General features: G+C 40.4%; 1 protein-coding gene across 4 annotated transcripts; it reads right to left on the bottom strand.

The window, feature by feature from the left end:
- Nucleotides 1–564: 564 nt before the first annotated feature.
- LOC105121922 (uncharacterized) lies at nucleotides 565–12,002 on the bottom strand. Of its 4 annotated transcripts, XM_011020785.1 has the most exons (10): nucleotides 11,846–12,002; nucleotides 8,510–11,725; nucleotides 8,215–8,473; nucleotides 5,616–7,388; nucleotides 5,299–5,534; nucleotides 5,078–5,222; nucleotides 3,188–3,386; nucleotides 2,769–3,106; nucleotides 1,976–2,653; nucleotides 565–1,696 (listed from the first exon to the last, which is right to left on the bottom strand). In XM_011020785.1, the coding sequence occupies exons 2-10, from the start codon at nucleotides 11,524–11,526 to the stop codon at nucleotides 1,040–1,042; spliced, it is 7,302 nt and encodes a 2,433-aa protein (XP_011019087.1). In that variant the 5' UTR covers nucleotides 11,527–11,725; nucleotides 11,846–12,002; the 3' UTR covers nucleotides 565–1,039. The 4 variants fall into 4 exon arrangements, with proteins under 4 accessions (XP_011019087.1, XP_011019086.1, XP_011019088.1 ...); XM_011020784.1 differs by having other exon boundaries at nucleotides 1,976–2,652; nucleotides 2,771–3,106; nucleotides 8,215–11,725; XM_011020786.1 differs by having other exon boundaries at nucleotides 1,976–2,652; nucleotides 2,771–3,106; nucleotides 5,616–7,382; nucleotides 8,215–11,725.
- Between the last annotated feature and the right edge of the window lie 650 nt (nucleotides 12,003–12,652).

The raw sequence follows: 12,652 nt of genomic DNA, 5'->3' as shown, positions 1-12,652 counted from the left end.
ACTAATGTGGTTCGACAATATACTTTTCACTTTTGCCGAAATGAATTTTATCTGAAGTATGATTTGGAATAAGCAATAGCTAAAAATATCACGTTTATATTAAAAAATAATAATAATAATTAAAGACATTTCACCATTCTAAACCCATCCTTAACCTAGAAAACTAGGGTTTGATCATCATAACAAATTCTTCATAATAGCTAATAAAATAGAAATATCATCAAACCATAATCAACAAAGAAAAAAAAAAACAATACAGTTTATTTTAAGTTTGACAAATTAAAAATACTAATACCTTTCTTTTGTCTAAAATTTTTAAAAATCAATTAGAATCCTTAATAACAATAATATTTAGATGGTAACTCTCTTATCAAATCAAAAATCTTCCACAATGCTCAAAAGGGATCGTTGCAGCGTCATGCCCCAACAAGGAGAGGAGGGCCGACCGTTTAGTTCAACTCTAAAGCTAAATGAAGGATTAATAAAACAAATAACCAGTGACAGGATTTTATTTAAATCACGTATAAACTTAAAATTGTAATCATAGCTGTAATCGAAGTGATTCTGCGAAAAGACGACAGGAAGTCGGAACATTCCCAAAGCATCGTATTTATCATGAGTGGAAAAAGAATATCTATCTGGTGGATTACTAATATTTTAAGACATCAATCCGAAGATATTACAATTGGGTTGCTGAAATCCAACAAAGACGAATGACAGAAATGGACCAAACCCAACTAATACGCAAGACCTTGAAATAATAGCACCAAGCCAACTGACACACTAGACCTCCCTCTTCGTCTTGAGAACCGAAAAACAAAAAAAAAAAAGCAGCTATTGTCAACACGTTGGGCAACACCACATTAGATAGACAGACCTGTATATCAATCAATTTATGGACCATCGTAAAGTCCAAAACTCATCCATTCCCTACCATAGATTCTGCCAATGGTAAGCCAAAATTTTCATTCTCGAGAGATGCTTTCTATCGCCGAAGCTTTCAGCTTGTAAAATCCAGGAAAATCAACTTCGATGTTCCTCATGATGTTGTTGATGTCCCATTTGCAGTCTGTTTAGCTACATAAATCTGCTTCGTTTTTGAAGAGGGGTAGTTCTTTTCTGTACCCAAAGAATGATTCCTTCCATGGTATGCCACTCTACGATGAGACCATTCACCTCCGGAACTATTCTTCTGAGAGCCTCCACCTCCACCTCCACCTCCACCTCCACGCTGATTATTATTCCCAGAGTTATTGTAATGCTTGGCAGATTTATTCTTCTGGTGAAAAGGCTGTGTCTTCAAAGCAGAGCTGGAGTTCTTGCCACTACCATTGCTAACACTGCCATTCTGCATAACATCTGTCTTGCCAGCCTCTGGTATAGTGCTTGCCACAATGCTGTGAGTTGAAGCCCCTATGCTGGTGGCACTGGAGTCTACCAACCCTAGTTCATCTGGTAACTGGCTGACAGTAGCATCAGTTGTTGTAGGGAAGTTCCGTCTATTGTCAGAAGGAGCAGGTGTTTGAGACTCAGAGAACCTGTTGGCAGCTAATGGTTTGTCAACAGGAAGGGTATGGTTAAACTGAGATGGAAGCACACCTTCTGCTTGTTGCAATGGCATTGACACAGGTAGAGATTGAAGAGGGGATGGAGGAACATGAGGCCAGCGAGCTTGGACTGACATGTCAGGAGATGACTGGGCAAAACAATTTAATCAAAATGTTAGGTTATGTTAATAAAACAGCAAGATAACACGATAAGCAAATATGGAAGAAACCATTAATCAACCTTCAAACAATTGATGTCAACCAATTTTGGTACCAACCAAGTTATTCAAATATCCTAAATGTGTAACAGAGAGCTTCCATTTGATTAGACAGTTTTTGGCAAAAAGAAAAGGAAAAGAATAGGTAGTAAACCATCATTTTGGCAACCAAATAGTTCTAGGCTTCCACTCCATAGATCAAATGTCTACCTGGAAAGGAGAAACATCAAACATAGCCATGGGCGGGGCCATTGACAAAAGTGGAGAACCAGGGGCAAGATGCTGGATAGTAGGCATGTTGGTTGGGTTGTGCTGTGCGGAAACCATATTCATGTCCCCTTCAACACCCATGGCAGAAGATGCAGGGTGATGCTTCCAATCAGGCTGTTTTCCTGATGGGATATATGTGGTACCCATATAACTCAAGCCAACTTGTCCAAACTGTCCCACTGGTGCAAAATGATTGTAGACAACCATGTGAGGTGGACCTTGAACCCCTGGGATGCTCCCAGGTGGACTAATGAAAGGGCCAGTGAAACCAGCTGGAGGACCATAGAATGAGTCTACACCAGAATGCTGTTGCCAGGCCGCCGGTGGACCAGAAACTGATGCTTTACTTTTCTGGGACTGTGATTGAGTAGAGGCTGATTCATCATGTGGCCCAAAAGCAAAGATAGGTCCTCCCAACATGGGATTCATCTCATAGAAGGGAAAATGAGAAGGTGGAGCTCCAGGGACATGCGAAAGCATCTGACTTGCAGAATTCTGTGGACTTGGCAAGGATGGCCATAAGGAAATTGGAGTCTCCACTGAAAGGTCAGCCGGAAGAGTCACAGTAAGAGACTCTTCAGCTCTTGATTGACTTGCTAATTGCTGATCAGAAGCACCTGCCAAATATTATAAAAGAGAGCTCTAATACAGCTTTTTTTAAAAAAAATACTCTTAAATAGAAACAGATATACAAGGCTCCCAACAAATGTTGCAGGGAAAAAACAAAATCAGTACCCGCTGATATGCTATCAAGATCAGCACTTCCAAAATTTTTGGAGTCTGAACCAGAGACAGGGCTTGCACCCAGCACATTCCCACCAATCTCATCACTACTAATGGCTGCAACAGCAACAGCTGAAGCAGCTGCTTCTGCTTCTGCTTCACAATCTTCCAAGTGAGAAAAAGATTCATTGGAGTGTTTCTCTTTTTCAAAGAAAAGAGAGCGGTCATTTTCAGCTGGAGAGAGATTATGAGAAATATGAATGTCCGATCGACATGGACCACGGGGGCCAATCCCATGGATAACTGAGAGGCTGTTAGAAGGAAGAATTGAAGGAGATGTAACAGCACCTGAATATAAAGGAACAGCAAAACTTTCAAAATAAGGCTAATAGTAATTCTAAGATCATACACAAGAAAGTAAATGCCCACCGAATTGAATTTTCTCCCCTGCAAGCAATGAATTAATTGGACTAACAGCAGAAGAAAACGACTTGTCCTTGCTCGAAAGGGATGATGATGGCAAGCTGGGCTCACTAACTGAGTTAGTTGGATCACCAACAGATGAATGCAAATCAAATTGCACAGGCTTCATAGCCTCATCGAGTTGAGTCTGTGTTAGTGCCATAACCTATCAGATACAATTGATCAATTTCAGTTATCAATTGCAGATTTACCAAATGGTCACAGATGATTAATAACAATGAAATCATTGCAAAAATATGAAAAGAGGCATCAAAACAATTATTTAAGAGAAAAACTAGATTATGGACCTTCAAACTGTAATACAAAACCCACTTGAAACAATCAAACAATTTTTTTCAACTTGATTATTCTAATGACCTAGCAGCACCTTTTTTGCAGTTTATCTGCATGGTCGACACTAAAAGATAGATCTATTTGCCTATCAACAGAAGTTTCTCTACCAAAATCTAGAAAAACTTCACTAGTGAGAGTTGAAATTGATATCGGCAGACAATGCTGCACATCTTTAATGGCACTAGATCTCCCTGGTGATGTAAAATGCTTTGATGGCACATCATATGTCAGAGCTTTGCAGAGAGAATAGTATGCAGTTAGAAAACAGTACTAATAAAACAAGACAGGAGCCCATATGTGCTTCCACTAAAATGGTGGAGCATGCTGAAATGTGGTCTCAAATGGAGGAAAGAAGTAGAGCTAAAAAAGATTGCTTTAGTTTAATCTGAGAAAGAAAAACAGCAAAAAATGAATGGAAGGTTTACTAGAAGTTTCCCTGTTGGATTCACCAAAATGTTCCTTTCAAACTAGGTGAGAGTGAGACTTCCAGGGTAAAGAGGCAAACTGATGCAGCCTAGGGATTTAAGCAACAGCAGGTTTGTAATTTCAGTGAACTTCCTGCAAAGAGATTTTTCTAGCTATATAGGAAATATAAAGTATCTTCTAATTAGGACTATTTAAGTTTCTCTTTCTTAGTTAAAATAGGAATATTTATATTTTTTATTTATCAGTCCAAATCTGATTAGGATTGGAATAACTCAAGCATGCATGCATATATATATATATGCTTGTAGTGTTTCAGTTAGTATATGATGAAATTATCATGAATACAACACACTTTGGTTTGTTATTGATAGTGGGGTCCTGTCATTGTGTTAGAATCTATTACTGTGAAGCTAGTAGTTTTCTACCTTTATTTTATATTAACTTTCAGACCTTTGTTTTCAGTTTCTAAACCCCTAGATCCTACACGCTAACCCTATAAGCTACCATCTTCAACCTTTCTCTACAATTGTCCTGTTTTGTAAGCATTTTAAAGCAAAGATAAGCACAGGATCTTCCAAATTAACATATTTTCCTCTGAACTTTCCGCCCACTCTCTTTGCACAAACAAGCAAAAAAAATTAAATGGAAATTTTATTATCCTCCTTTCTATCTCACCCCCTTCCTTTCCTTCTTCAAAAATAAAAAAAAAAAGAGTCGCATTGATTCTAAGGGCTTGAAGACGATCAAATCTGTAGGGCTGGACAGATGCTAAAATCATCAAGCCAGACCTTGAAATAAGGATGATTTTTTGCAGTAAACTCTGCACCAAACTTCAAAAGAGATTAGAATGACCCAGAAACCCAAAATCGATGAATGAAACATAAAAAGAAACGGCCACTACACTAAAGAGGAACAACTTCAAGTAATCACCAAGACTTCCATCATGTATTTCCAGTGAAATTAAAGGATTTGTATTCATGCAAAATGATATAGACCCACCCCATGAGTAACATTAAAATATCATGGCACTTTGACCGCTGTAATTGGCAAAATGATGGTAAGAGCTGTTGACCATACCTGTTGGTTAATTCTTGAACTAACCCAAGAGCGCAAAGATGTTTGGGCAGTTTCCAAAACATTGTTCTTGCCATCAAAAATTAAACCCGGAGCAAGGTTCTTTCCACCACCAGAAACAACAGTCAAGGAGCTTGTCTGGAAGGACCTGCAGAAGAACATATGAGACTTACAAGTCTGTATATATATGTTTGGCTACATAAAATTCTTGAAAGAGTATATACTTGACAGCCTGAGCATCAGTTTTCATAGCAGGAGTTCCAATTGGAGGCAATGGTTGGGACACTATGGGTGCATTGAATCCAGCTGAGACTTCAACACTTGCCAAGCCATTCCCCTGAGGAGCCACAAAATCAGAGCAAATGCTGTTTGATGCCTCTCCACCAACTGGTGCATAATTGTTATTTGAGATGGAAGACACAGTAACGCTTTGCAAATAAGAACGAGGTTTCCGTGCCATCTAATATCAACAAACTGAAGTAATTAAGCAACAAGTTTTTAATGCAACAAATGCTAATTCAAAGTAAAACTGCAATAGAACCTTTGAAACTCTAGACTTTGCCTTGATTTCTTTTTCTCTCTGTTCTCGTCGATCATTCAGCATTTGCCTCTTTGACCTCACCTCAATGAAATCATCATCATCGCTAGGTGCTTCTATGCCAGGTTGCTCAAATACACGCACGATTCCACTTTGCAAAGGAGCATCTACATCCTCCCCGGAGTGAGAGATGTTCTGGATCTTTCTCAAAGATTCTTTTCCAGCTCCCTTTTCAACCCTGCTTAGAGAATCTATCTCCCGTGAACTTACTGGCCTTGAAATTGAGCCCTCTGATTCAAATGTCTGTTTTGGTTGTCTATTTGCAACAACCATCCTCCTAGACGCGCTTCTTGCTCCAGCACGCCCATTACTGATTTTAGACTTGTCATCAACCTCTGGTCCAGGAGATTGTTTCCTATCAGAATTTTCCCGAACTCGAAATTCAGTTCGCAGACGTCGAGGTTTCCTCTGAAATCCACTAGAATCTGAGCGAGAAACTTCAGAAGCCTGAAATGATGATCTTGAGCCAGAATTTTTTGCTGTGAAGGCATACCTTCTCCCTCTCCCACCTGATATTAGGCCTGGACCCTTTGAAACTCCTAAATATTTTTCTTTGGAAGCTGATAGAGATGATAGTTCACCAGTTTGAGGCTGGCCTTCCAATTCTTGAGTAGGTACATTTTTTAAATTCTTCACAAATGAATTTTCTCCTTGAAAACTTGATTCAGTGCTAGAATTGCTATCACCACTGCGAGAACGATCTCCTTTTCCCTGGAGTATTTTTATAGTGCTACCAGATCTTTCTCTCAGTGGCAATGAATTTCCTTCTTTCGCAGCCATATGAGATAGATCTAAGTGTCGTGGGAGAAGGCCTTGTTGGTTATCCATTGAAATTGATGAAACATCAGCTTTCACAGTGTCTTGACCAGGTTGAATAGGTACAGCACCTCCAACATTCTGATTGAAAGGAAAATTACTTGGATTACTGGGCCGGACCAAGGACATTGACTGAGGATTCAAAGGCAAAACCCCCTGTGAAATGGGAGGTGTATACCTCAGCTGACCAAACTGAAACAGAGGAGGCTGTGATGGGTGCATGTGAGTGAGGGATGGGCCAACTGGGGGATGGAGATGAAGAGGCATCTGTATAGAACCAATCTGTATGGCTGGAACTGGTGAAGGTATCAGAGAAGGACCAGAAAATAGCCCAAACTGAAGCTTAACAGGTACCTCTGGCAGATTACTAACAGACAGAATACTAGACATGACAGTCTGACCAGATGAAGATTGGATTTGGGGCTGAATGGACAAACCATGACTAGTAGAAGCATCACAAGGATCCTTAAGCTCAGGTGATGCTGAAGTTTGAGAAGCATTTTTGGATTGAATTGCCATGTCTTGAATTGCCTTCTCTGTTTCTTGGAAGATTCTTGAAGAATTATCGACATTCACTTGAGCAGAACCATCCACTTGAAGGGTTTGCCCATCACTGCACATTGTATCAATAGATCCCTGTTCTTCTGAAGGTTGTGGTATCACAAATTTGGTTTCTTCATTCCTTGAACTTCTTTCAAACCCATCATTGGGCATCCCAACCTCAACACCCTCATTGAAGCCCAAGACCAAGTTGTCAATCATGTCAGGTGCACCTTTATCCTCTAAATGCATGTCTTCAAAATCTTGAGTCAGGTTAATATTTTCATCTTCTCGGTCGTGCACTTCATCTTCTTCCCCATAACCATCATCATCCTCATCATATTCTTCTTGCTCCTGCAACTGTATCATCATATCTTATTTTTTGGATAAATCAAAGGTGAGTAATTAAAAAGGAACAGTCAGTAATCCAGATGTTCAAGTGACAAAAGCCAGCTACAATGGGAAAATACAAGAGATCTTAGGCTGTTCCTAAAACCAAATAAAAAACAGCCAAAACAAGAAGCAGAAAGGCAATGTACATACTGACTAACAGCAAGATGATGGACAGTGGCAAATTCAGGAAAAATTATTAAAGCAACATTCACACAACAGTCTATCCAAGATTCAGTAACCCATAAATTAAAAACTTGAGGCAAAAATCTTTTAGACATGGATGCGTATCCAATAAGTTGGAGATTGAAGCATCAACATTTAACAAGCTAGAACTACAGGTCACAAGGTGAGATTGCAAAACAAGCAGAACCACAGAAACAAAAACAAGCCCTTCTTGTTAATGCCCGTGCCATTGCATGTTCCATTGAAACCCACCCCCACCCCCGCCCTCTACTCCCAAAAAGAATCTTTATTTGAATTACCATAACTCAGCACAAAAAAGATTGGTAAAGTAACAAGAACCACATAGCAAGGTCATGAGCTCATTCAGTCCAACCACAACAATCACATTAACTTCCTTAGGCAGCAATTTTATGTAACAAAACCTATCACTCCAGAGACTGGTTTATTGCAAGATCTTAAGCAAACAAAATTAAGTATAAATAGAATCAACAAAAATAATACCTCTGGACCCAAAAACAAAAACTATGGCAACAAACTCAAGCAAAACTTATCAAGGAAGGACTTCCAAAGAAAATCTCAAACAATACTAGTTTATTTTTGGAAAATATACCAGCAACTGTTCATCGTCCTCAACAGCCCATTCCTCATCGTCCCCATTGGAGATAATACTTGAGCCACTCATCATATTCTCTTTCTCAGCTTCAGTATGCAAGGCTGCAGATTCATTTTCTGGACCCAACAAGGCAACATCTTTGCCTTCACCAGCTGATAACATTGGAGAATCTCCAGATTCATCCAAATCATCATGAGAAAGATGAACCGGAGAATCAGGGGGGCTTGAAACAGAGAGTGAAGACTGTGAGTCACACCTTGTGTTCCTATTCAGTGAAGACTGTGAGTCACACCTTGTGTTCCTGTTCAGTTTCTGCACCTCAGTCTCGGTATTCTCTTGCTGCGAAATTATTTCAGCTCGTCCAAGGTTCTGTTGATAACTGCTATCATACCTTGGCTGCATGGTAGATTCATTTCTAGCTCCATGATTGTACCGCATCTCATTCTCTGGAAAGGTTGAGGGACCAGGACGTTCATTCTCACCTCTATAAGGGTTTCTGTGCAATGAAGCCATAGATGGAGGGGGTAGAACACGAGGCTGCCTCATGGGATACCGTGACCTCCCAAATGAATAGAGCCCATCTGCCTCGTGGTTTTGATACATTCTTTCATGGTATTGAGGATAAGGATTGCCCTGACTAAGACCATGCCCCCATGCACTGTCAGCAAAGTTCTCTTGAAGCTCAGGTTCAATCTCTGAGTTTCTACAAAAATAATCTCCATCCCCAGAAATATTCCACCTTTGACTTCTAATTTGTTGACTAAGATCATCCACATGAGGATCAGTAATCCTTCCTTTATGATAAGGCCTAGAGGACATTAATCCAGGTCCTCCATAGAACTCTTTCCTAGAAAATGCTCTCCCTCCAACAGATGCATCTCGCCTAGGACTAGGGTGACCATTCTCCTGATCTTGTGGAACATATGCTGCACTGTTCTCATTGTCAAATACATCTCTCTTCCATGAATTCACAGGTTTTCCTCTATCTAAAAAAGCTGAAGAGCCATCTCTAGAAAAGTGAGGCCTGGAACCCATCTCAAATGATCTAGTCACTACTGAGGAATCAGACGATACTGAAGCTGTGATGCTCTCCACCATCCTTTCACTTTCTTCCCAATCACCAACATCTATCGCCCTGGAAACATCTTTTTCTGTCACCATCCCTGTCATTTTCTCATCTGCAACACCAGAAGAAATGTCATTGCCACTCTTTTCTGCTTCAGCCTGCCTCTTCGCAATTTTTTTTTCCAATTCTAAAAGTTTCTGCCTAGCACCTTGTTTCCTCCTCTCCTCCTCCATAAACATTCTCTGTTTCTCCTCCTCTCTAGCTATCCTATGTTCTTCTGCCCTTCGGATGGCTTCCAGTCGCTCTTGTTCAGCTCTCCATTCAGCTTCTTTAGCTTCTTCCTCCAACCTTCTCTGCATTTCTTCTTGTTCCCTAGCTAGCCTCATTCTCTCCTCTTCTTCTCTACGAGCTAACTCCATAACCCTTTCTTGCTCTTCAACTACCCGCTGCCGTTCCAGTTCCTGCATCTTCTGAACTCTCTCAAGTTCAGCCTCAAATGACTCCCGAACAGGATCATGGAAATCAGTTTGCTTAAGCATATCCTTCTTCTTCTTAACCAAACTGATAAGCCCCCCGGAGAAGGGATCCCGTCCATCAAAACCAGAAGTTCCAAAATCCTTCATGAAAGGGTCCTCTAGATAAGGTTTTTCACTCTTTGAAAAGGGGCGTTTCTCCTTACCAAAATTCAGTATGGGGTCATTAACTGAAAGCCCTTTACCACCCACAGAAAATGATGACTTGGCAACTGAGTTATTCTGGTACGAATCACCCCTGAATCTGTTGTATTGTTCACTTCCATAACGTTCTCGAGTATTCCGTTCAGGCCCCCGACTGCCAAAAGAATCGATAGTATTACTCCAGGGCTGTCTCCCTCCTTGCCCATAACCCACATCCCTACTTTCAGCATTGTCCTGAGAACTGTCCCGGAAAGCCGAAGGGATGTACTTATTCTCCTTGACTGTTTCTCTGTTCAGACTAGGTGGTCTTACACCAATACTGTTTCTTTCATTTCCAGCCTCTTGGGTAGGGAGTCTATCTTTTGTAAGAGGTGAAGAAACTCTCCATGAGTTTCCTTCCCTTCCCTCTCTGCTGAGTGTTCTGACATCTCTTCCATAAGTGTCAACCTTAGTGACTTCACTGGAAAAAATCTTTCCAGCTTCATTGTCACGCTGTCCTCGCCTGTCAAAAAGATTGTGAGCTGGTTTCTGTGGTAAAACACTTGGTCTTGGAAAATCAAAATCCCTCTCCCAGTAAGCCTCATTCTTTGAAAAACCATAATCTTTCCCCCTGTCAGTCAAACCATGCCCTGTGTCCCGCTCATCATCTGCCCAATCTGACCTAGGATTCAACCGAACTAATGGCAAAGGACCCAACAAGTACTCTTGCTGTTTCCGCTCTTTCTCGGATATAACAGAACGACCCAGACCCAAACGTCGGTTGTCACCACCATACTCATCCAATCCATTACCCAAATTATTCCTTGTCTGCATCTGGGGACGCATATCAACGACCCTACTTAAACTAGATCCATCCCTCTGCTCATTACCTAACTCCTCACTCAACACCTGCTTCTGTTTCTGACTCAAACCATCCTTCTGCTTCTTTTCCGGCCCCGACACAGCAGGCAAAGTTGCCTTCAATGAAGGAAAATCCTCACCCTTCAAAACCACAGCTTTCTCCACCACTGAATAACTCCATCGACCGCCAGAAGCAGCATCTGGACCCACTGACCTCACAGAAGGTGGCATATACACACTACCACTGCTCGCTTTATTAACCCCATTACCCACATTACCCCCTCCCAGATCACCACCACTGTAATTATTTACATTATCAACTCCATTATTATTACCACTAACATCCAACCCTTCTTTCTCCTGCACAGCAATTGCAGCAGGTTTACTCCACCCCATACCAGCAGAACTAGGCCGAGGCCCATTTCCAGGACCACCACTACCATGCCCGCCACCAGATCCCAATGAATCAAACCTTTCATGCTCTTTACGCAAGGATGGCAAATTCAAGGGGGGTGGAACAGAAAGTTTTGGCCCAGCAGCTTTTTGCGAGCTACGTGGCCTTGAAAGCACCACCATTCCTCCTCCACCTCCTCCTCCAGACCCACCAGGCCGCCCCCGACCCTGCCCATAATTATACTGATTATTATGGTGATATTGCTGTTGCTGGCCATAAGATTTATTCAAATTCACAGATACAAACTTAGACCCGACTCCAGGATTGGCCATTTCACGGTCCGGCCCAGGATTACAAGGAGGATTCTGATTCAGATCCCCGCCAAAGCATCAAATACAAAAAAACAACAAAACCCTAACCCTAAAGAGTTCCTCTTCTTTATTCCAATTGAAGCAGATCTCACAGTATCAATTCAAAAATTAGACTCCGCAAAATCAAACCCTAGAGAGTGAATCGATAGTCTCTGTAATCCTGATCGAGTAAGGACAATTAAACACAATTAGTGAAATTAATCAGCTACCAACAACAATAACGATCTCAGTGTAATTAGGGTTTGAAGAAATGGGAGTAGCTGTAGGATAAGGGGATTACCTCCAGGGGCGTAAGTTAGAAACGGCTAGGATATCGTGCGCCGCGGGAGCCAAGAGGTAGAGAGAAGTTTTTTCTTAAAAGTGAAGACTACTGTGAGGCAGAGAGAGAGAGAGAGAGACAGCAACCGAGAGAAGACAGAAATGAACTGAAGCAGTGCACCCGGGAGTGAAATTAAGGAAAGTGTTTTTTTTTATAATTATTAGTTATATGTTTTGTCCTTTTATAGCTGGTTAATTTATGTTTGTGTCTGCGTTATTTGTGTCTTTTTATGTCTTAGCGGACTTAAGTTCAGTTCTTTGCATCCTAGTCCCTGTAGCGGCAACCGGTGCCTTTCTTGGCTCCTATCAAGCTAAACAAACAAGAGTTGCTTTCCTCGTTCTTCTTTCTCCTGAATTTTGCTGCTTTCTATCTTCCCTACTTTTGTTGTCATTATCATACTGCTTTTAACTTTCTTCTATTGCTATTCTTTTCCATAAAAAAAATGTTTTTTTATTAAATTGGATGATGATCTAGACTCTTTTGCGTAGCTTCACTGGAGATTTTCTTTTTATCAGTTCAGCATTTTTTTTCAGTTTTTTTTATCAATTTTTTTCTTATATTTTTTTAACCCCTTAAAAGTTTTTTCTCTATCAACTTTATATTTTTTTCCATTATATCCTTGAAATTTTTTACTAATCCTTTAAATTATTTTTAAGTTGATGAAATTGATGTGGCCATATTAAAAAAACTTTCATATAATTTAATTTTAAATTTGAGATAAATAAAAAATCAGATCAAAAAATTTATAAATTAATTTATTATACTATA

This window comes from Populus euphratica, unplaced genomic scaffold (genome assembly GCF_000495115.2).
Source record: "Populus euphratica unplaced genomic scaffold, PopEup_1.0 scaffold46.1, whole genome shotgun sequence".
Lineage (NCBI taxonomy): Eukaryota > Viridiplantae > Streptophyta > Magnoliopsida > Malpighiales > Salicaceae > Populus > Populus euphratica.
The sequence above is the reverse complement of the archived record's forward strand: the minus strand, read 5'-3'. Positions and strand labels throughout refer to the sequence as shown.